Source organism: Lutra lutra, chromosome 6 (assembly GCF_902655055.1).
Source record: "Lutra lutra chromosome 6, mLutLut1.2, whole genome shotgun sequence".
Lineage (NCBI taxonomy): Eukaryota > Metazoa > Chordata > Mammalia > Carnivora > Mustelidae > Lutra > Lutra lutra.
In genome coordinates this window covers 136933601-136955331 of record NC_062283.1, presented here as the reverse complement: position 1 = coordinate 136955331, position 21731 = coordinate 136933601, and the positions used below count along the sequence as shown (strand labels likewise).

The window sequence follows — 21731 nt, the reverse complement described above, 5'->3', positions numbered from 1 at the left end:
AACAAAACAAAACCAAAAAGAGTCACCTGCTCTACCTACTCAGCCAGCCAGGTGCCCCCAGTAAGACATTTCTAAAGTAGTATGTCTGCTAAAATGCTTGTCTGTGTTGGGAGCCATAAAAAGGGAAATTACAGATTAAGAGAAACAAATATTTTACTAGCGAGTTGGAGCAAATTTAACAGAATATCTACTAATCCATGTCGGTTTTGAGGGTTTACTATTCTTTCAAAGTCCTTTCCTTTAGTTTAAATATTCTTTTTTTCTTTTTTTTTTTTTTTTTAAGATTTAATTATTTGTTAGAGAGTGAGAGAGCGCTCAGGCGCAGAAAAGAGCACAAGCCAGGGGAGTGGCAGGCAAGGGAGAAACAGGCTCTCTGCTGAAGCAATACTCTTAATTACCTCCTCGTTTCCATACCTCAAATGCTGGGACGTTTATTTCTTTTCAGAATAACGATCTTCAATTAACTGCACTAAGACATTCTCTCTTGGGGTTACTAGAATCTGTCACTGGTGATCTAACCAGTGGCATCTGCCTCACCAGAAAATCTGTTTAGAATGCAGAATCTCAGGTTTTAACGAGACCTACCGAATCGAATCTCCATTGTAACAATATCCCTGGGTGGTGTGAGTGAACGTCAAAGTCAAAGAAACACTGATGTGGAGCGCATGGCAGGAACACAAACCTGCCAAGGATAGAAGCCGTTCATGCTGGCAAGGGGGGACTAATGGGCATCTGTAGGGAGCAGACAGAGTGAAGATGAAAACGTAACTTAGCAACCAGATTTGTTCGCCTTAGGATGCTCCACAGAGTGGGGAGCCAAGGAGATTCTGTGTGTATGTGATTAACTATAGTGTATGCCTAACAGTAATAAGTGAATTACATAACATGTATTTAAAGTGACAAATGGAAGTGTGTGTCTAGTATCTGAGGGCAGGGCGCCAGAGAGGTAGGGAGGGAGAGGTACAAAGTGAGGGCAGGGGGAGCGGTTAAGAGACTCCCTGGGAAGAGAGTGAGGACCGCCTGATGGGAAGGGAGCAGAGGGCAGAGACTAGGCGGTTTAAACAGGACGTGGTGCACAGCATACTGGACGCGAAAGGGGGAAGAGACAGGAGGTTGGTCGCTGGGGCAATTCCGTGGATAGTCAAGTAAGGACAATGATATAAAGCGGCCAGCACGTCTGGTTGTGTCGTTTCTAGGTGGAACGAGAATATGAAGTTTGAATTTGCAATACTGAGCAGAGCCAGCTGTGTGCAGGGGGAAACAGGCTCTAGAAAAGAGGTCTCAGGGAAAGATCTGGGAGTCTGTGTGCGGGTGATAGTTCAGGCCAAGAAATCAATGACAGTGAGTTGGGTCGTGATTCCCAAATTGGGGGTGGGGAGGAGGGGCAGCTGGCAGCAAGGGGGACCCGGCAGTGAAAAAAATACAGTTGCTCTCCTCATTGAATTTGCCATCTTACAAGATGGACTCCTCTCCCCCAACCCCGACCAGCTGCACGGGTGAGGAGCTGAATCACCCAGTGATGGGATGGGATGCTGCACATTTTGCCTAGAAGAGGCTCCTTGCCCGCCAAATAATCCTCAAACAGGGTTGGTAAGGATCAGCCTGGCAGGAGGCACTTGGCTCCCAATTCAGGCACAACGCTCCCCCTCTTGTCTCTATGGCAACGGCTAACGTCAGGCCTTTGTGACAGCTGCAAGGACACCATGCCCTTGAGAATTGGTTCTCCTGGCACCTTCCATCCCAGAAGCTCCTTTGCCTTACTTTACTTCTGCTTTTAATCCATTTGGAGCAGTGATTTGATTTACATGACACTGGAGGTTGTCAGAGCCCAGGGACGGGACTTGCATGGTACAGTAACATTAACTGCCATATTGGGGATGGTTTGAGGGTGACAAGGCTGATGAAACTGGTTGATCAGTCACTAGGTACTATCACACCCAGCAGTGATGTGAGTGTACCAGTTCGCACAAGGCATGATAAAGGCATTGGCAGGAAGGTGGTAGGTGACCAGCCTGAGAAGACTGAAGGACAGGTTAGATGTGAAGGGGAGAGAGGAACAGAAGTTGATGGGTTTTCCTAGCTTGGGCAAGATCTGTTGGAAAAGTTATAATGGAATGAGGGAGTACGGTAAGAGAAGCATGCCAAGATGGGAGGGGAAATTAATGAGTTGTTATAAGCACATCAAGGTTCCTGCAATGCCAGGGCTGCAGGGCTTGGGGTATTTAGAAATATGCCTTTGTGAGTCAGGGAGAAGTGATGCCCGGAGATAAGGAACTAGGAGTCATTACTATTTAGGGGATAGCTGAAACCATCAGAGTGGGAGAGAGCAGAAGAAAGGAGGGTTAATATGGAATGCTGGAGAACATTAACCCTTAAGAAATGTGATACAAGGGTACTAGTTCCATACTAACTAAAAACTAATGGAGTTGCTTTTTAAAATATGAAATGTAGTATACTTTGACACTAATATTGAGGAAAAATCTGTTAGGGAAATAGTTGTGAAGCTTGGAAAATATGCTGTTTAATCATAAAGTTCCCCGGCCCACAGTATGCAGGGCTGGGATCAGACTTTTCTCTGGTTACTCGTCAAAGGAATAAATCATTTGTCTTAAACATAATGGAAGACTTCTTTTTGTGGAAATCAGTGAATTCAACATTGATGATCGACAATTTTTTCCTTTACTATTGTTAACAATTCTTAGAAAGTTCCATATTGATTTAGAAGCTAAATTTGTGTTAATGTTATTTACTCATAGCTATTATTTACACAGTTTCATTTGCATGAAAATATTTTGATAACTTTGTGTTTATTTTGAGCACAATGAATATTTTACTGCAATAAAATACTTTAGTAGAGCGAGAGAAAGGTGAAGGGAAACCAGCGGTAGAAAGGCAATTAGAGGTAGGCAAAGAATCAGAATCAGCACGAAACTGAACACTACACATCACAGATGAGAGGTTCTTTAATGTTAGCACAATCCTCTCATTCATAACAGTTCTAGCAAACTTACTGCCCTCAAAATGGGAATAAAGTATTTTGTGTTAACTCTAAAAACGTCAGGATTCACTGTATCTTCCACTGAAATATTTTAAATTCAGAAGCCCAGAAAACTAGAGCTGGAAAGAACATCAGAGATCTTCTAGTCTAATCACTTCTGGATATGAAAAAAACAGAGGCAGGCTTTTCTATATATCTACAGAAGCATGAAATCCCATATATTCTGAGCAGAGAGCAGAGATGAGGCGGTTTAAACGACGTGATGCACAGCATACTGGACATGAAAGGGGGAAGAGACTGGAGGTTTGTTGCTGGGGGCAATCCGGGGACAGTCAATTAAGGACGATAAAGAATAGAAGGTGGGGGCGCCTGGGTGGCTCAGTGGGTTAGAGCCTCTGCCTTCGGCTCAGGTCGTGATCCCGGGGTCCTGGGTCGAGCCCCACATGGGGCTCTTTGCTCAGCAGGGAGCCTGCTTCCTCCTCTCTCTCTCTGCCTGCCTCTCTGCCTACTTACGATGTCTGTCAAATAAATAAATCTTTAAAAAAAAAAAAAAAGAATAGAAGGTGGCCAGCTTGTTTGCAGTGTCCTAAAGAGTTCACTGGAGGGAGCGGAACCAGTGAGTGTAGACAAGTCTTTCTAGAATTTCAGCTATGAAGGCAGTCAGAGAATTGAGGTTTTAGCTGGAAGACAATGTAGCATCAGGCCACAGTTTATGTTTTTTAAATTGAAGATAAGAAAATATGCCTGTATATCAATGAGTATGGTCTGGACAGTTGTTTTCAACTGTGGTGATTTTTGCTCCTCAGGGCAAATTTGGCAACATCTGGAGACGTTTTTTGGATGTCACAACATGGGATACGGGATGCTCCTGGCATCTAGTGATCAGAGGCTAGTGACACCGCTAAGCTGCCCACAGCACGCAGAGCGGCAGCCCTACTGCCGCTGACAAAGAAGCATCTGACCCCAAATCTCAGAAGTGCTAAGGTTAAGAAACCCTGGTCTGGTAGAAAGAGAGAGCGTGATGGTATTTTTATATATTGGTTTAATGTTTCCAATAAATCCTTGATGTTAAGAAATAACCTGTTATCGGGGATTCAAATAATACTCTGTGTTAAACAAACAAAAAAACCCTAAATATATCCCCCTTCACATATTTATATTTAAATATGTAACTACTCAGCAAATTTTTAAAAAATTTTTATCTTCAGGATTTTCATATTTTCTTCCAAGAAAATCTATACCTTTTCTGTACCTATAGTAGTTCTTATATTGTTCCACAAAGGTTTTTTTTTTTTCTTTAAGATTTTATTTGCAATTAATCTCTAACCCAGTGTGGGGCTTGAACTCTCAACCCTAAGATCGAGAGTTGCCTCCTTTATGGACAGAGCCAGCCAGCTGCCCCATGTTCCACAGAAATTTTTATTAAAATTTCACACATACACCAGTAATGGAAAACAATGCACATTAAAAATATGCCAATTTTTTTTAATATACTGGAGACCACAAATGCATGAAATTTATGCTAATAAGTTACTGCATTTTTTGCACTATATTTGCTTAATTGATAAGTACCAAGAGATAGAAGGATGAACTGTTTAAAAACTGTTATGTGGGAATACCTATCTACAATCTGGTTTTACCTTCATCATTCTCTCTGCATTTGATCTCATAAAAGCCCATGGTTTAAAATATCCTGTGAGCTGATAACTCTCCGGAATTTATATCCTGAGCCTAAAGTATTCCCTTGGATTCCATGCTCATTTATACAATTTCCCAATTGTTAGTTCTAGTTGAATAACTTATGCATTTCAAACTTAACATTATAAAAAATGATTTCTTAATAGCTATAATCCCCACCCCATAAAAACTTTTCCTCTGTATTTTTCCTCATGGCTGTAGATGGTACCACCCTTTGCCCATTTGCTCAATTCAGAAAAAAGAAAAACCAACAAGTCATTTTTGATTATTCTTTTCATCCTCTCCTTCTGAAAGCATCACCAAGTCCTGTTTTCCACCTCCACCATGCATCTTAAATATGTCCACTTCTCCCCACCTCCAGTACTACCTCCTCAGACCAAACCACCAGTCTCTCCCTTGGGATACTCAGTGCCTATCTTTCCCACATTCGATCCATTCCCACCCCACAGCCAACTCCTAACAAGAGCTCTCCCTGTTACTCTTATACCTCAACTGAACAGCTTCTCATAGTTTGTGGAATAAAATTCAAACCCATTTTCACAATGTGTGAGGCTGCCTGCCTTCCCCAACATCTTCTCCTCTCTCCCCCGGAATCCCTGGCCTCTTCTCTGTCATTGGAACTCGCTAAAACTACTCCCACACTGGCCTGTGCATTTGTTTGTCCTGCTGCCTCTCTTCCTCTGCTCTTCTCATTACCTGTCCTGTAGGTCCTGCCTGGTAAGTCACCTTTCTAGGCCTTTTTGGACAGGCCTTCTCTGCCAATAGAACTAAGGTGTCCTCTTGGTTTACCTCATTGGGAAGTCATTTCTTCCGTGATAGCTATAATGGCCTACAATCAACCGCATGCATTTATTGACCTTAATGTGTGTATGTATTCCTGGGACGGGAAAGAAGGCATGCTATCACTTTTATACCCCTTGTTGTATTTAGCATAGTATTTTGCACATGGTTGTCAGTCAACAGGCATTTATTAAGTAACTGAATAAACAAATCTGAAATAAAAGAAGGAAGGAAGAAATGTTAACTTACCAAGTGTCCAGAAAGGTCTCTGACTTGGAGAATGGGAGAAGAAACCAGGCTTCAATGCATTTGTAATCACAATGTCGAAAAGATCTGTGAAATCATTCCTAAAAAGCAACAATATTTGTCATAATTTTAAGGAATTAGAAAAAATCCACATAAAATAGAACTTAATCTTTGCCTATCTGATCACAGAATCGTTTCTTATCTTTTGATTAACTTTTACATGCTTTTTCTGTATTTTATATGTGCAAATAGAAGATGGTTGAGCACTACTCCTCCTGACAACACCTTGAAGTATAAACATAAGGGGGGAAAAATGCACATTAACTCATTAACTGGGTGCTAAGCTGGCCTTGTCCTGATGGTAATAGTTAAAGTGAATGAATTCAACAGCTTCTTTTTTTTTTTTAATGATTTTATTTATTTATTTGACAGACAAAGATTACAAGTAGGTAGAGAGGCAGGCAGAGAGAGAGGAGGAAGCAGGCTCCCCACTGAGCAGAGAGCCCGATTCAGGGCTCGACCTGGGATCATGACCTGAGCTGAAGGCAGAGGCTTTAACCCACTGAGCCACCCAAGCGCCCCTGAATTTAATAGCTTCTAACAATGAAAATATTCATGAGCTAGGTCTTCAAATGTGGGGCCTGAACTTTGGATTTATTAGGATAAAGTTATTAATAATTTTGTATGTTACATGGATCCTACAGAAAGCTACCATTTTATCAAGTCAGGCGACATCTTTTAGAGTGTTCAAATACGAAGAAGATACCTTATTTTGGAAATCAGTGTAATCTTACAATGTGATAATTTTTAGGTAACAGTAATTGTTTTTTAGTCTGTATTTAATACTAAATTATGGATCATCTGGGATGGCAAAGGAAAGACTGGACTCACTAGAGCATTGGAGATAATATTCACAAATCTAAACTACACTGAAGAGAAATTAAGAAAGGAAGAAAAATTTGGGTCATCTATGCTAATGAAAAAGAAAGTAAGAGTGCTTATTTGGAAGCATGGTCCCACTATCAGGACAGCAAATGGAGTCTCGTGGTCTAAGAGGCACCGTGCAAGGTATCCAGGACTCCTGCCTTAATTCGCTCCAAGGATCCCAGGCCTATGTATTATTCAGAAAGCAGAAAATCCATTGGTAGATCGCAAATATACCACAGACCAATTTAAACCCACATGTGCTGAGGAACATGGACCTCAGGAGGCTAAAGAAGGCAGCCAGAGGTCAGTGTTGAGGTTGAAATTTGCTTCATACCCAGCAATTCAGTATTTGCCGAAATCTGAGGAAACACTGGGGGAGATCTCATTACCCATTTTACAATCTGGCTCCGACCACGGATATTCTCTGGTACTGCTCACGAGAATGACATAAATAAATACTGACACTGAAACTTACCAACTCCTCGACTACTATACCTGTGCTACCCTGTTTAAACTCCCCGCTCACACCTATGAGGTACGGCTGTCCCATTTTTAAGGCGATGAAATTGAGGGTGAGAACAGTCAAAGTCATATCTCAGGCGTCAGAGGAAGTTGCAAGGTTGGGCCTGAACCCATGTCTGTCTGAAGTCTGTGCGTTTACACTGCCTCGACTTTCCCGGAGGTCAGTCTCATCCCTGGCTGTGCTGAATGCTGGAGGACACGGTTCCACACCCAAAGGGCCGGAGGGGTGGTACTCCAGGCAGGGGTTCAGGAATGTCATCTACAACTTGGTGTCCCTCACTTATCATCCGAAGCTGAGAAACCGAACTCATGGAGTGCTGCTTGAAGGACATGATGTCCATCCATCTGTCAGACCCTCTCAAGTCCAGACCATCGGCGGGCTACGAGCCTTACTGGCCCCAGTCATACTGCTTTAGCTAAACTGCCCTTGGGGGGTGTTGCTGTCAGCAGATGTGGAGAAGCAACCGCAGGTTACTCAGTATTGTCTAACAGAAGGGGATGGGCACGGGCGAGTACTTGGAAAGCAGTACTGGCCTCATTCGTCATCAGTATTTTCTAAGGCCACGAGAATGGAAGGACTTATCACTTACCCAAGAATATATTCACAGAGAAGTCGACAGTAATCACTGTGAGAACTTGTAATCAACAAAAGAATTTTCCCAGCATTCTTTAGCTGCTGAAGCCACTTTTTCACAGATTCAGGACAAGTGTGTAAATATCTTCCTGGATCTCTCTTGATTTCTGGAAAATATATTCCACAGTTTTCTGAAAAATAAAAAAAGGTTAAGGAGATTTAAAAAAAGTTTTTTTTTGACTTATAGTGTATTCTCAAGTAAGTTTATGTCTCTCAAAGCTATAGACAAAAGGATAAAAACTTGGTTCAGACATGGCAATGGCGCAATCATTAACGGCTTCTTAAGAATACTTCCTGTTCTTTCCTTAAGAATATGATGGCTGAAAAGGCCAGTTGAGAATGTCTTTTGATTATCTGATAGGAAGTGATAAACTGTTAGAACAGAAAATATAATAAACACAATATGATCAGTTTATTTATTTATTTATTTTTAAAAGATTTTATTTATTTTTTTGACAGAGAGAGAGATCACAAGTAGGCAGAGAGGCAGGCAGAGAGAGAGGAGGAAGCAAGAGAGCCCACAACGGGGCTCAATCCCAAGACTCTGAGATCATGACCTGAGCCGAAGGCAGAGGCTTAACCCACTGAGCCACCCAAGTGCCCCAATATGATCAGTTTTAAATCAGAGAAAGCCTTCCTGCATTTGAAATGTCAATGAATAAGTACTCTTTCAATCATTCAACACATTATTTGCTGGATATGAATGATGAATAAATATTCAGAAAATGCACGAGAAATGTGTCGTTGGTGTAAAGCAACCAAGAGGGGAGCTGGGTTCCTCAGAGTCACAGTAGAGTTTCAGATGGAACTCAGACTAGAAGGCCAGGCTATTGCAGGCTTTGAGAGCTGCTGGGATGCCAAATGGAAAAGGCCAGAAGGCACTGCAGCGGACAGCAAAAGCTGAATGGCTCTCATCACCGAGGTGGGCCTGCTGGCTCTGCACCTCTGGGTCTTCAGAGACCACAGGGGCCAGTCTGAGCTCTAAGGCAGATGCTGCCAAGATCTCCAAAAGTTCTGGTCAGACGCACTTGGGCTGCTTGACACGGTGCCTTGAAAGTCGTGTGTACTTTGCAGACAACTCCAACTTGTCTGAAATGCTATAGATTCATACTGTACTTTAGAGAGACTGCTCTATAATAGCACTAATAAGCAGAAAAAGAGAACCCAAGTTCCTACTTTCTTTAAACTGCTAAGAATAGGACACAAGCATAAACAAAACCACAGGAGAAAGAGCTTGAATGAGCACTCAGCTCTGCCACAGATACAGGCTGGTCCTGTGATTCTGCACAGTCTCACGCACTTAAAGTAACAGACATGAAAGTAACATTTCAAGAATATTAGGAGAAAGAAGAATCTCTAAGCAAAAAGACAAAAACTCAATAAAACCAGAAATGGTAGCAAACACTGTTGTGTTTGCCCAAGTCCACGCCTCTGCCCTACTTCTCTGCTGCAGATACTGATTTTCTTTGAGGGTTCCTGCTCCTCTCAGGGCTGGGTGCACAGGGAGGGTATGGGTCGCTCTCAGCCTAACGTGTAGTGGCAATTCCTGTGGGAATCCCTTACCCCTGCAGTGGATTGTTTAGGAAGTCCCAGAGGGACAGGCCTCACCAGTGGGACCTTAGAATTCCGCTGGGGTCCTGTGGCGTCAGGTGCACAGCCGCGGAGAAGGAATCTACACGGCGGAGTATTCACCCGGTCTTTCACTCTGGACTTCGCTTACACATCCCACCTAGAACGGCAGCAGCTATCCCCAACACAAAGCACAAATCTGACAGAACCAGGATGGCCAAGCTGACATGTGAAAGGAACCTGGGTCCCTCATGACATCATTCGATCTCCAATTAAGACACTGAATTAACTAACTACTGCTGAGCATACCAGCCCAACCGTGGACTTCCGGTCATGTAACTCAACTGAAGAACAGCTTACATAACAAGGATATCTATGGTTTGCAGCCTACAGCATCTCTACTCACAACTTGATATACTGCAAGTATCCATCATAACCAGACCAAAAAATAACAAAAGAAAAAAACAATGTTACAATGCAATAATAATATTGAGACCCCAGGAGACTGAGAACAAAAACAAAGTCCGCGCTCTTCTAGTATTTTGCCACTGTGTAAATCTCTAGGATCTCTTAATATCATACAACTATGTAGTGAACCTTTAAAGATTTTTTTTCAGAGAAGGTACTAGTAAGAAAGGGTTAATTTCAGAAAGAGAGAGCAATAAAATCAAATAGCTAAGAACAGAATAGTTTGATGAGTGACTATCCAAGTAAATGGCAGAGGCTGTGTCTCTCTCAATTTATTATACCTAAGGGAGTCTTATGTGAGATTCTTCCACCCAGAAAAACAAAGCTTTTGTAGAAACAGAAATATTATGGAATAGATAACAAAAGATTAGTGGTATATAATGCTGAAAACACTTTCGTACTTAAGTGTCTATTCAGAACCAACAGTTGAGAAAGGCTGTTTTCCACAGCTATGTCTTTAGTGCCATCTAGTGATCAAAATATAAATTACTGCTACAAACCTATTCCATCTCCAAGTGAATTAAAAAATAGAGCACATACATTTAAATATTGTATTTGAAAATTCTTGCCTAAAATTAGTTTTATTAGTTTTAATAAACTTAATCCAAAAGAGTGCACACATAATACTTTAGTAAGAGAACATTACTCCCTGAGGCAATCATAGAGTGTCCTCATTCTGTTCACAAGCCAGAGTAAAATGAACACACTAAAATCTCCCAAGTCCTGTACAAACAGATCCCAATGGTAGACTATGGACTGCTCTTACTATAAATGGTCACCGACTACTGGGGAATATATTTTTACTCTCTTGTGACCTCAAATCATTAAAGGAATAGATAGAATTACACAAGTACATGCTCATCTTTTTAAACATTTATTTTATTGAAATATAACTGACAGAGAGCATTGTGTAAGTTTAAGACGTATATATAATGTGTTAATTTGCTATATTTATATATTTCAATTATGATTCCTCCCCTAGTGTTAGTTAACACCTCTATCACGTCACATAATTATCTTCTCTTGTTTATAGTGGGAACAATTAAGGTCGAGTCTCCTAGCAATTTTGAAGTTTATAGCATTGTTGTCTATAACAAACTCATATTTTTATTGTAATAAATCAAGCTATAAAACCAAAGCTACTAAATCAAGCTATAAACTGAATTATAATTGTTCATTAAATTCTCTCTCCGAAGTGACTATATATATAAACTCCTAAAGGTAAGGGAGCCTGTCTTTCTGCTTGGCATGGAGCAGTCATTCAATGAATGACTATTTAAATTAGTGTGGAGGCAGTCACAGAAATATTTATGTTTGTTTAAAGTCCAAGTAATATGATTTGCAACATATAACCTATGACAAAAAACTACATTATTTATGCCCTGTCAAAGTCACCCTATCCAAAGTACCTTCTGTTTTTTTTTTTTTTTGCCCCTATTGAAAAAAATAATTATATTTAATTACATTCTTAAACTGATAGGTTAACATTGACTGGACAAGACAGAGAATTTAGACCTAGGGTAGAAAGAAAGGAATGGTCTTATTTGTTGTCTACTCATAAAGTAGCCTGTGTTTTCACTTAACTTCAAAGGAATTCTATTTCACAGCCACTTTATTTAACTCATTTTCCTGGCCTTTCCACCCATCTCATATTCTTAGACACTGTTATTTTCTGTATCCAGATAGGATTAAAAGTACATTTTTTAAAAAGCTAGTTCTAAAGAATGGATGTTTACTTTTCATATATTAAAAAATTGGTTAATACAGTAATGAAAATAATAGCAAAGTGTTGCAACAGTCTGATAGGCACATAAAATTGGTCTGCATGTATTAAATGTGACTGAGGATTTAGGGAACTCTTGTGGTTAAAAAGAAAAGTACAATTTGAATATTAAAAAATACGCTTTTTAATTTTAACAAACAGTTGTGTCCACATCACTCTTTCTATCATCATGGAGTAAGAAAGCATTTTTCTTGTTAACTGTGTCACTACTGTTTCTGTGATTTTGTGGCTGGAGTTTTCAAAGCTCTTTGCAAAAGGGATCAGAGATGCTGCGATGCCAACACTTCCACCATCAGACTCCAGTTAAGGTCTGTTGTTGTTTCTGCTGCAGAACGTAATATAGGAGAGACTGAAATGTTCACGACTTTTACAAGTTATAGAACAGCATGCCAGTGAACAGCTAGAATGTTTAGCTCTACACCATTTAAATGTACTTGCTGTAAGAGATGACAGAATAAATTTTCTGAAATATACATACATAGAACTTTATTTTGGGCCAACAGATACTCAAATATTTTTTGAAGGATGACAGAGATAAGCAATAGGTTGTGTATGTTCTAAAATCACTTTTATTTATCTAAAATCACAGAGGGAAAAGATGAAACAAATTTAATTTTAGGAGAGATTTCCTATTTATGGTCCCTATATGGTTTGTTTCTATCTAATGTATTTGTAAATAAAGAAACCTAGAATATCTAGGTTGAGTAAAGTGAAAATCTATATGCTAAATATAATGTTTGGAAAAGGACAACACTTAAGGATTGGACAATGAAGTACATAAGATATTGAAAAACAGAATTTATAAAATTTATATTTTAATAGTATTTGACTTCTATCTCTGTAACTATGCTCTAGTCAAAAGATTCTGATTTAATTGGTCTGGGCTGGGGTGATGACACTGGTATTTTTTTAAAGCTTCCCAAGTAATTTTAAGGATTACTGCTCTAAGATCTAAGAGTGAGAACTCTTGTTATTATCATGTATATCCTGCCTGCCTCACTGTGTATCAAAGACTCTCAGAGGACAAGGGCATCTTAATTTTACATTACTTAATCACCTAACAGAGAGTCTTGTATGTAATAGGGAATCAACACATATGAGTTGCTGTTGATGTGTGATGCCACACGCAGGCGTGAACACTGAATCAGACCTTGTCTGATGAAGAGAACGCTTGTGCTGGGGACAAGAACGAAGAGCATGGAAAGGACACGAGGGCTGAACGCTGAAATGCAAGAATACTGACGATGCTAAGGAAGACTGGCTTGGTCCATTTGACCTGATAGGGGAATGGAGGAGGGAGTCAGTTACAAGGCTGAATCTGGGAGCACAGGGAAGCCCGTGGCACACATGCAACAAACATCGATTCCCGTGCTGCACCCTAGAGATCCCCCATAGGCTCCCAAGATTCACACCTGGCCGATCAGACACTTGCAAACCTTTGAACAGGTGGCGGAGATGGGCCACTTTGGTCTTAGTCTACACCTGCATCCACACCTCCATGGTGATGTCACAGTCGGAGAACTTAGTCACAATTAACTCCCATTTCCACAGTGTCTCTTTTCCTCTGACATGTATCTCCACTTCATGTACATAGTCTTTCAAAAAGTGATTTCAAAGAATCTTTCAATTATTTCAGGACTTCCGTAGAGTAGGGATTCTCAGGCTTTAGGGTATGTTAGAATCACCCAGAAGGCTAGCTGAAATGCTCCCAGAGTTTCTGATTTGGTATGTTTGGGTGGAGTTTGAAAATGTGCATTTCTAACAATTTCCCCCACCAGCTGATAGTCTAAGGACTGCACTTTAAGTACTACTGCTATAGAAAACCCTTAAAAAAACCACAGTTTTTTTTTTTTTTTTAAGATTTTATTTATTTATTAGACAGACCGAGATCCCAAGTAGGTAGAGAGGCAGGCAGAGAGAGGGAAGCAGGCTCCCTGCTGAGCTGAACAGAGAGCTGGATGCGGGGCTCTATCCCAGAACTCTGAGATGATGACCTGAGCCGAAGGCAGAGGCTTAACCCACTGAGCCACCCAGGCGCCCCCAAAAAACCACATAGTTTTTAAAAATACGTTTTTTTCCTAAAGGAACTCGATCCTCACCATTTTGGCTAAAGGTGCAAAATCAGAGTAAGCATGTTTAATGTTACCTGATGAAAACTCTCAGACCTATATCCCACGTTAAAATGAATTTAAAGTAACATGGTCTTCAGGTTTTATTTTTATTTCTTTTCATGGAAAGATATATTCAAGGGTGAATATGTGAGGGCATTTTTTCACACTATTATTTTACATTCTTTTCCATTTATCAATCATGAGTGTAGTAATTTTGCAGGCAAAGCAGAAAAGCGCATGCGTTGCAGTTGGGACTGGCCTGAGTCTGAATTCCAGGTCTGCCACTTACTACACTGGTGAGTATGGCTCAGCAGTCTCTCCCGCCTCACTGTGTCTGGAGCTGGGAGTCGGGGTGCTCCAATCCTTTGAACAGCCTTTTATTGCTTTGACCAACAGAATTAGGTCTAGGTGTGGCTCTTCACTGGCTAGGAAACTCTAACTTTCTGTCTCTTGGAAGCCAGTGTTATATAAAAAGTACAACCAATCTGAGACCACCCTGCTGTGAGGAGTGAGTCAGATGGACTTAAGTGTCGGTGTTCTAACCCCCAGAACCATGAGTGTGCCCCCTGAGACATCCAGCCTGGGCAAGCCTTCAGATGACTGCATTCCTGCCATTGCCTGGGAAACCCTAAGTGCAAAGCACCCAACTTAGCCCAGAGCATCAGTGACAGTAACAGACTGCTGGTTTCTTATGGAGCAACAGAGAACCAGAACAAGATGCTTAGGAGAAGTGTCAACAATCCCATTACTCTGTCTATGCAATTCAAGACATAAGAAGAAAAAATTCACAAATGCTTCTAGAAATATCTGAAATAAAATTAAAGAGCTCTAAATTGTTTTTGTTCACCTCCAAGAATAACTCAAAGGTTTCTATTGTATATCTATTTACAAAATGTAAATACTTATATAGCTTATGTTAATATACATCTTTTGAACGGTTTAAATAAAACTAAAATTACCTAGTACTTCAGGCAAATTTTACATAGCACTTCTGACTTCTCACAAACTTCAGATGTGAGCTAGTTAGAAACCGAGACAGTAAAAACCAGTTGCTGAAATACATACGGATTACAACAGAAAAATAAAATTAAGTCTTTTGAGACTTAACCTTGAGTAAAGTCTTAACCTCATTAACCTTGAGTCAAAACATTCAAGTTTTCTTCAAAAGACAGACTGGTCTTCAAAGAAACACACGGTGTAAAGATTATATTTTATCACAAGGGCACACTGTTTCCTTAATTATTTTAGTTGAAACATCTTCTATCTGTTCAGAAATATCTTTTCTTACTAATAAAGCTGAAAGTATGCAGAACTAGGACTAACTAGGAGGAACTCAACTCCCGAGCACACGTTAAGAATTACTCGTCCAGTATCCAGTCTCACAGGGTCATATACAAACAGGGAAAGCCCTGTTAGGTGTTAAGTCTCTGCCACATCTGCACCTGGGACCCCCAGAACTTGGAAAAGCAGTTCTTTTTCATGAGGCGTTACTCTGTTTTCCAACACACATTTCCACCCAAATCTGGCCTACATCAGTTGTATCCTCTGTATGGTTTTGTAAAATGCCACCTGGCCAGTTATTCCAAGTTGATTAAAGATAAATAAATAAATAAATAAATAAGAAAGAGAAAGAAAAGGGAAAAAATACGAAAGTTTTAAATTAGTGAGTCATTTTATTTTATTTTATTTTTTTTAAAGATTTTATTTATTTATTTGACAGAGAGAGAGCACAAGCAGGTAGACAGGCAGGCAGAGAGAGAGAGAGGAGAAAGCAGGCTCCCTGCCAAGCAGAGAGGCCGATGCGGGACTCGATCCCAGGACCCTGAGATCATGACCTGAGCCGAAGGCAGAGGCTTAACCCACTTAGCCACCCAGGCGCCCGAGTCATTTTATTTATTTATTTGTTTTTAAAGATTTTGTTTATTTATTTGACAGACAGAGATCACAAGTAGGCAGAGAGGCAGGAAGAGAGAGAGGGGGAAGCAGGCTCCCTGCTGAGCAGGGAACCTGATGCAGGGCTCGATCCCAGGACCCTGGGACCATGACCTGAGCCAAAGGCAGAGGCTTTAACCCACTGAGCCACCCAGGCACCCCTATTTTTATTTGTTTTTTAAAAAGAATTTATTTATTTGACAGAGAGAGATCACAAGCAGGCAGATCAGCAGATAGAGGTGGAAGCAGGCTTATCACTGAGCAGAGAGCCCGGTGTGGGGCTCAATCCCAGGACGCTGAGATCATGACCTGAGCCAAAGGCAGAGGCTTAACCCACTGAGCCACCCAGGCGCCCCTTAGTGAGCCATTTTAGTGCAGATAATTATTCTGGCAGAGCTTGTTCTTTTGTAATATAAAATTTGAAATTATGTACTTGATAAAATAAAAAAGTGTTAATATCTATGATAGCAAACACAAGTACACAGGACCTATGTGTAATGTTCTGCAGTACTACTGAAGGAGTCTTGAGGAATAGTAATGCCCTAGATCAGAATTCTTTTTTTTTTTTTTAAGACTTATTTCTTCATTTGAGAGAGAAAGAGAGAATATGCATGAAAGGGGGGAGGGGCAATGGAAGAGGGAGATAAGCAGACTCACTGCTGAGCAGGGAGTGTGATACAGGGCTCAATCCCAGGACCCCAAGATCAAGACCTGAGCCAATATCAAGAAACAGATGCTCATCTGACTAAGTCCCCTAGGTGCCCCCCGCCCCAGATTAGAATTCCTAACCCACAGTACATAACATGACTTCAGTGGGTGAAGGAAATCCTGACGCTGTCTGCACACGCTGCTCCTCCCTGTATGTGTGTGTGTCTGAGGGAGCAGAGCAGGTGCAGGTGCTCTAGTTTACATCCGATTCCTGGGGCTGCGGAAATGTGACTCCCGAGAAGTTAAGAACCACAGATTTAGATTCCCCAGACGAGAGCAGTCTGGTATAGAGAAAAAAAAAAAAAAAAAAAAAAAAGAAAGCATCCAATATGACCCGTTTGTCATGTCAAGAGAAATCTTATACCTAGGTCTTAGAAAAAAGGAGATTCTCTGTAATAGTTGATAGAGAATATTCTACACAAATAAATTCCTGGACTGCCCTGTACTTTTACGTGTGTAAAGTCCAATAAGCTTACATTTATTTAGGGTGGCTAAAGTACCGTTCTTATTAATTTGTAGGTTGAAAATTACCAAATGGACATGTGCCACTTAAAAACACATGAAACATAATATTCTTAAAGTTGAAACTACACTGCCATCGAAAACAACAGTATTTAAAGAGATTACTGATTTTATTAAATGATACATTCTTGGTATAGAAATTTCATTTTACTGAGTTTTCTACTGCTGTATAAAAAACCACCTCACACAGAGCGATTTACTTAAAATAGCAGTGTATTATCCTATCTCATGGTTTTCAGGGATGACAGAGTTCAGCGTTCAGCGGGGTGGCTCTCATTTGGGGGTGTGTGAGTCAAAATGTCACTACTGGGTCTGGAATCATCTAAGGATTCCTTCAGTAGCTGTCCAGCCCCTGGGCTGGGATAGTGGGGAGACTGAGGGCTGGCGAACCGCGTTTCTACTCAGCTAGCCTGGGCTTTCCCACAGCAGGCCAGTCTCGGGATAAGCTCAACTTGTCCCAAAATACTAAAGTAAAACCTGCAAGGATGCTTACGACATAGTCTTAGAAGTCTTAGAGGGTCATTTCTGCTGCAATTTACTGATTATAAGGGGCCCAGCTCATTTTTAAGGAAAAGAAAACAGGGGCTCTTTTTTTAGACCAGCTACCAAACATAGAAATATTTTGATGTGATTCCTGCCAGGATATGCTCTATTCATGTGAAACTTTATGGCAATTTTAAGCAAACCACATATAGTTTCTTACCTGTGTCTTTTTGTTCACCATCATATTGGAGCAATTTCCAATGGCATTATCATTTATTTTAAAACATTTCGATCTTAAATCTTCTAAATGTACTTATATATATAATTATCTTATTTATAATAATAACTGACATACTTTGAGTGCTTATTTTTGCCAAACACAATTCTAAGACATTTACAACTATGACCGTATTTAATATTTACAATAACAACACTGTGAAGTGGGACCTCTATTATTTCCATCCTGCAGTTGAGGGAACTAAGATACAGAGAGGCTAAGGAACCTGCCCAAAGTTACAAACCAGAATGCAGCAGAGCCAGGATGTGAATGCAGCCGGGTCCCTTTCAGAACCCGTGCAACACTCCTTCTCCAGGGGCACAGCATTTGGGCGCTCTGTAACTTCAAGGACACCACAAATTCCCCCATCCTTTTTTTTCTTTTTCTTTTTTTTGGGCATGTGGTATACTACTACATGGTTATCACAGTTCAAGGTCTTTGGGATTGATGGGAATTCAAGTAAGTGAGAGTCTTTGGACAAATCAAGTTTGATTTCAGCAGAGGAAAAAAGTATCTACTGACATGGGCTCCAATTATAGTTACAGTATCTTGAACTGGAAGGGGCCTTAGACGTCACCTACTTCAATCCTGTCCTGTTATAGATGAATTAGTAGGTTTTCATTAGAAGATTTTAAAGATGAGTAGAGACTACCGATTTTGTTCAAAACCAGTTAGCAATTAATCTGGGAATGGAATACAGCTCAGGAATCCCAGTCCACTAAACCCTATGTAACCTCTTCATAATTACAGAATGATTAGTATGTTATATGATGTATGTAACCCCGTTGCCTACATGTTTAAAATTGTGTTTTAGATCTAAATTATCTGGTGATCAGTGTCTATGAAAGTAAAATAACACGTTCAGAAAAAGCGGGACACGTGGGTGGCTCAGTTGATTAAGCATCTGACTCTTGGTTTGGCTCAGGTCAAGATCTCAGGGTTGTGAGATCAAGCCCCACATGGGGCTCTGTGCTGGGCATGGAGCCTGCTTAAGGATCTCTCTCTCCCTCTTCCCTCCCCCTGCTTAAAATTTAAAAAAAAAAAAAAAAGGATAATAATTTAAAAACAAGAAGCAGAGGTCAAGTTCCTTAAATTGTGTTCTATTTTTCTCTGTAATTACTGAATAATGGGCTTTTCCTCAGAATGTCTATCGGAGTACTTTGTAGTTACTGAGCTGAAGTTACCTATGTAATTATCCTGGAATAGAGATCTTATACTGAGATAGGAAACAAAACAAAACAAGTGTATTACATTAGGAAGTAGATATCATTGACCTTCCTGGAATGCACTGTCCTCCCTTTGCTAATTAGGCATGTCTGTGGCTGGTCACCAGACCGTGTTCTACACGCAGCCCTCCCCTGGCACGATGCCTCTGAACACCACGGACAACATTCACTGCACTACGCGGTAGCAAACATCTGTAGTGAGTGTATCTCTGTATTTTTCTCCCTCCTGAGGCCGTGCGATCTTTCAGAAAAGGAACTGTCTTTATATTTTTTTACATTCTTGATGTCCGGCAAACAGTAGAGGATTAATGATTGCAGAAGTGTGTGTGAGGGGAGAGCTACTGGAAAAAACCTACCAGGTGATCATAAAGACTAGAGTTGGCAAACCACAGCCCGCCTGCTAAGAAAGGTTTTTTACATTTTAAAATGGTGATATAAGCATCTACATAAAGCCTGTGATTTTTATTTTATGGTCCTTTGGGGAACCATTTTCTGATTCCTGTTATAAATACGGTATTTTATAGTCGTAGGACAGGAACAATAAACCACCAACGGTTATAACCTAGTATTAGAAAGTACCAAGAATAATTACTAAGTTCATCACTTGGAGAGACTGTTTTAAGGTGATGCAGTCTCTCAAGCAGCACGAATATTCACAAATCATCGGTGGTAAGACCGCTTTCTGACAGATAACGTCAATAACTCTGGGTAGTTTTTCATCACAGCTGAGCCCCAGGCACGGGGCTCGCCGCTCAGTTATTCTCTGTCTTGGGTCCTCGAACAGCCTAATCTACTGGGCCAGAAGAGGGTTCTCCTTGCTAAAACAAATCTATGTTTTATGCCTTTGCCATTATCTTTATGATTCTGGTAGACTTTTCAGTCTCTGAATAAAATGTTTTCAGGCCCATTTGGTCTGCTTGTTAACAGAGCGACAGCCCGGGTCACAGCAAGACACCGCGAGCCCCCGGCTGAGAGCCAACGGCTGGTAATGTTTTCCTGGTTAATGTCAGAGGAAGTCGGAAGATCCAAGAAATGCACATGAGGGCATGATGACATCATCAGAAGGACCTCAAAAGTTCGAAGCCTGCGGTGAATGAAGGCACTGTTGCCGAAGCACAGCCGTACAATGAGCTGCGTGAGAAACACGTTTTCCTTGGTACAGCAAAGTAAAGAGGCTTCCAGGTAAAACCTGGGACCGGTGTTAGGGGCCAGCTTCAAAGAGGTACACTGTAACTTACGCCTCAGAGAGTGTTTAAATGTATTTGCCAGGCACGTAACCATCGAAAAGGTTTTGTTTTCGCCGGAGGAAGCAGGCCCACTGATGATTCTGACTTGAAACCTTTTGCCTTGGCTGGAAAAAATGAGAACTAAAACAGGATAGCTTGGGGCAAAGTAGGCTTAGAGAGGCGCCAATGCTGGCGGCTTTTTAAAAGTTACCACTGGGGCGTCTGGGTGGCTCAGTGGGTCAAGCAGCTCACTCTGGATTTCTGCTTGGGTCATGGTCTCAGGGTCGTGAGACAGAGCCCCTTGTCCGGCTCCACACTGGGCCTGGAGCCTGCTTGGGATTCTCTCTTTCCCTATCCTTCTGCCCTGCTCCCCTGCTCGCACTTTCTCTCAAAACGAAACAAAACAAAACAAAAAAGTTACTACTGATTTTTCTAGCTTTGAGGCACACAGAGATCAGAAACAATAACAGGAACAAAGGAGCTAGCTATTTTAGGGTGCATTTAGTACTAAAGTCTTAAAAAGACAAAAAGCCTGTCTCCCACTGAGGACTCAAGTGCTTGAACAGAACTTTCACTGTGTTTCTTCTAACCTGGTCCTTCTCCTTCAGCTGAAAAGAATGGTCAGACAGCATGTGCGTACATACACACTACACTAAGTTCAGCTCCCAAATGAACATTAATCAATTTGTGATGGGAAGGCAACCCTCTGGCTAAAATAATCCATTATGAGACAGAAAGGAGAGGAAGCATGGGGACACCTAACACGGGCGGCAGCCTCTGTCAGGGCGGGCAGGCTCTCAGGGAGAAAACAGCGGGAACCTGGGCAGGAAGGGTTCACCTGCGAGGTTCACCGAATTCGGACGGCTTCCAGAAAGCACTTGACTCTAGACAGCACTCTTCACCTTCTCTGTTTTCTTCTCTAGCCAGATTCCTTTTATTTCTTTCATGCTATCATTCTTCCGGTTTTGCTAACACTGCCAGTTTGTATCTTGGCTACTTTTCTGAACAAACCTATCATCCCATTAAGATGACAATCATATGTATTCTTTAAGCATTTAAGATAGGAGACTTTTAAAACCAAAAATCAAAAACCAACTCTGCTGGGTTAACATGAAAAATCTTAAAAATCATGTTAAGGATTCAGTCTTTACGTATATCTAATACATATATTATTAAAGGCTTTTCATAAAAAGGTATTTTTCTGCTTTCTCTTTTTAGGACGCAGTAAGTCCATGATAAACAGAACAAACCTTTTATTTCTATGACTATGGATGCTACTGATGTTAATATGAAATGTAGGTGGAGAATTATTTTTCCCACTGGTCCCAAAAACACACAGTTCACCTACTGAGTGTGCACTTGGGGCCAGGCACTGCATGGGCATCCGGAATACACCAGGACGGCTGGTTTCCTCCTGCAAAGAGGCCTCAGTGTTGAGGGGACACCAGAACTGACGTGCAGTCCGCAGGGTGTGGGGCTGCTGGCAAGGAAAAGGACTGCTTCTCCGGAAGGCAAGGGGAGCTCCAGAAGGCTGAGATTTAGTTTGGCCTTGGTCAGTGTGGGGCATTCAGCCTGTGGGGAAGGGGAGGGGGAGCAACTCAGCAGAGAGCAGACGCAAAGG

General features: G+C 41.1%; 1 protein-coding gene across 3 annotated transcripts in view; it reads right to left on the bottom strand.

The window, feature by feature from the left end:
- Nucleotides 1-21731, bottom strand: part of NT5DC1 (5'-nucleotidase domain containing 1) — a 136681-nt gene that overhangs the window by 23050 nt on the left and 91900 nt on the right. For all 3 annotated transcript variants that reach the window (XM_047734332.1, XM_047734333.1, XM_047734334.1), the window contains exons 7-8: nucleotides 7762-7936; nucleotides 5726-5823 (exon numbers count right to left, since the gene is read on the bottom strand). In XM_047734332.1, the coding sequence (XP_047590288.1) occupies nucleotides 5726-5823; nucleotides 7762-7936 (273 nt within the window). The remainder of the gene's footprint in view (nucleotides 1-5725; nucleotides 5824-7761; nucleotides 7937-21731) is intronic.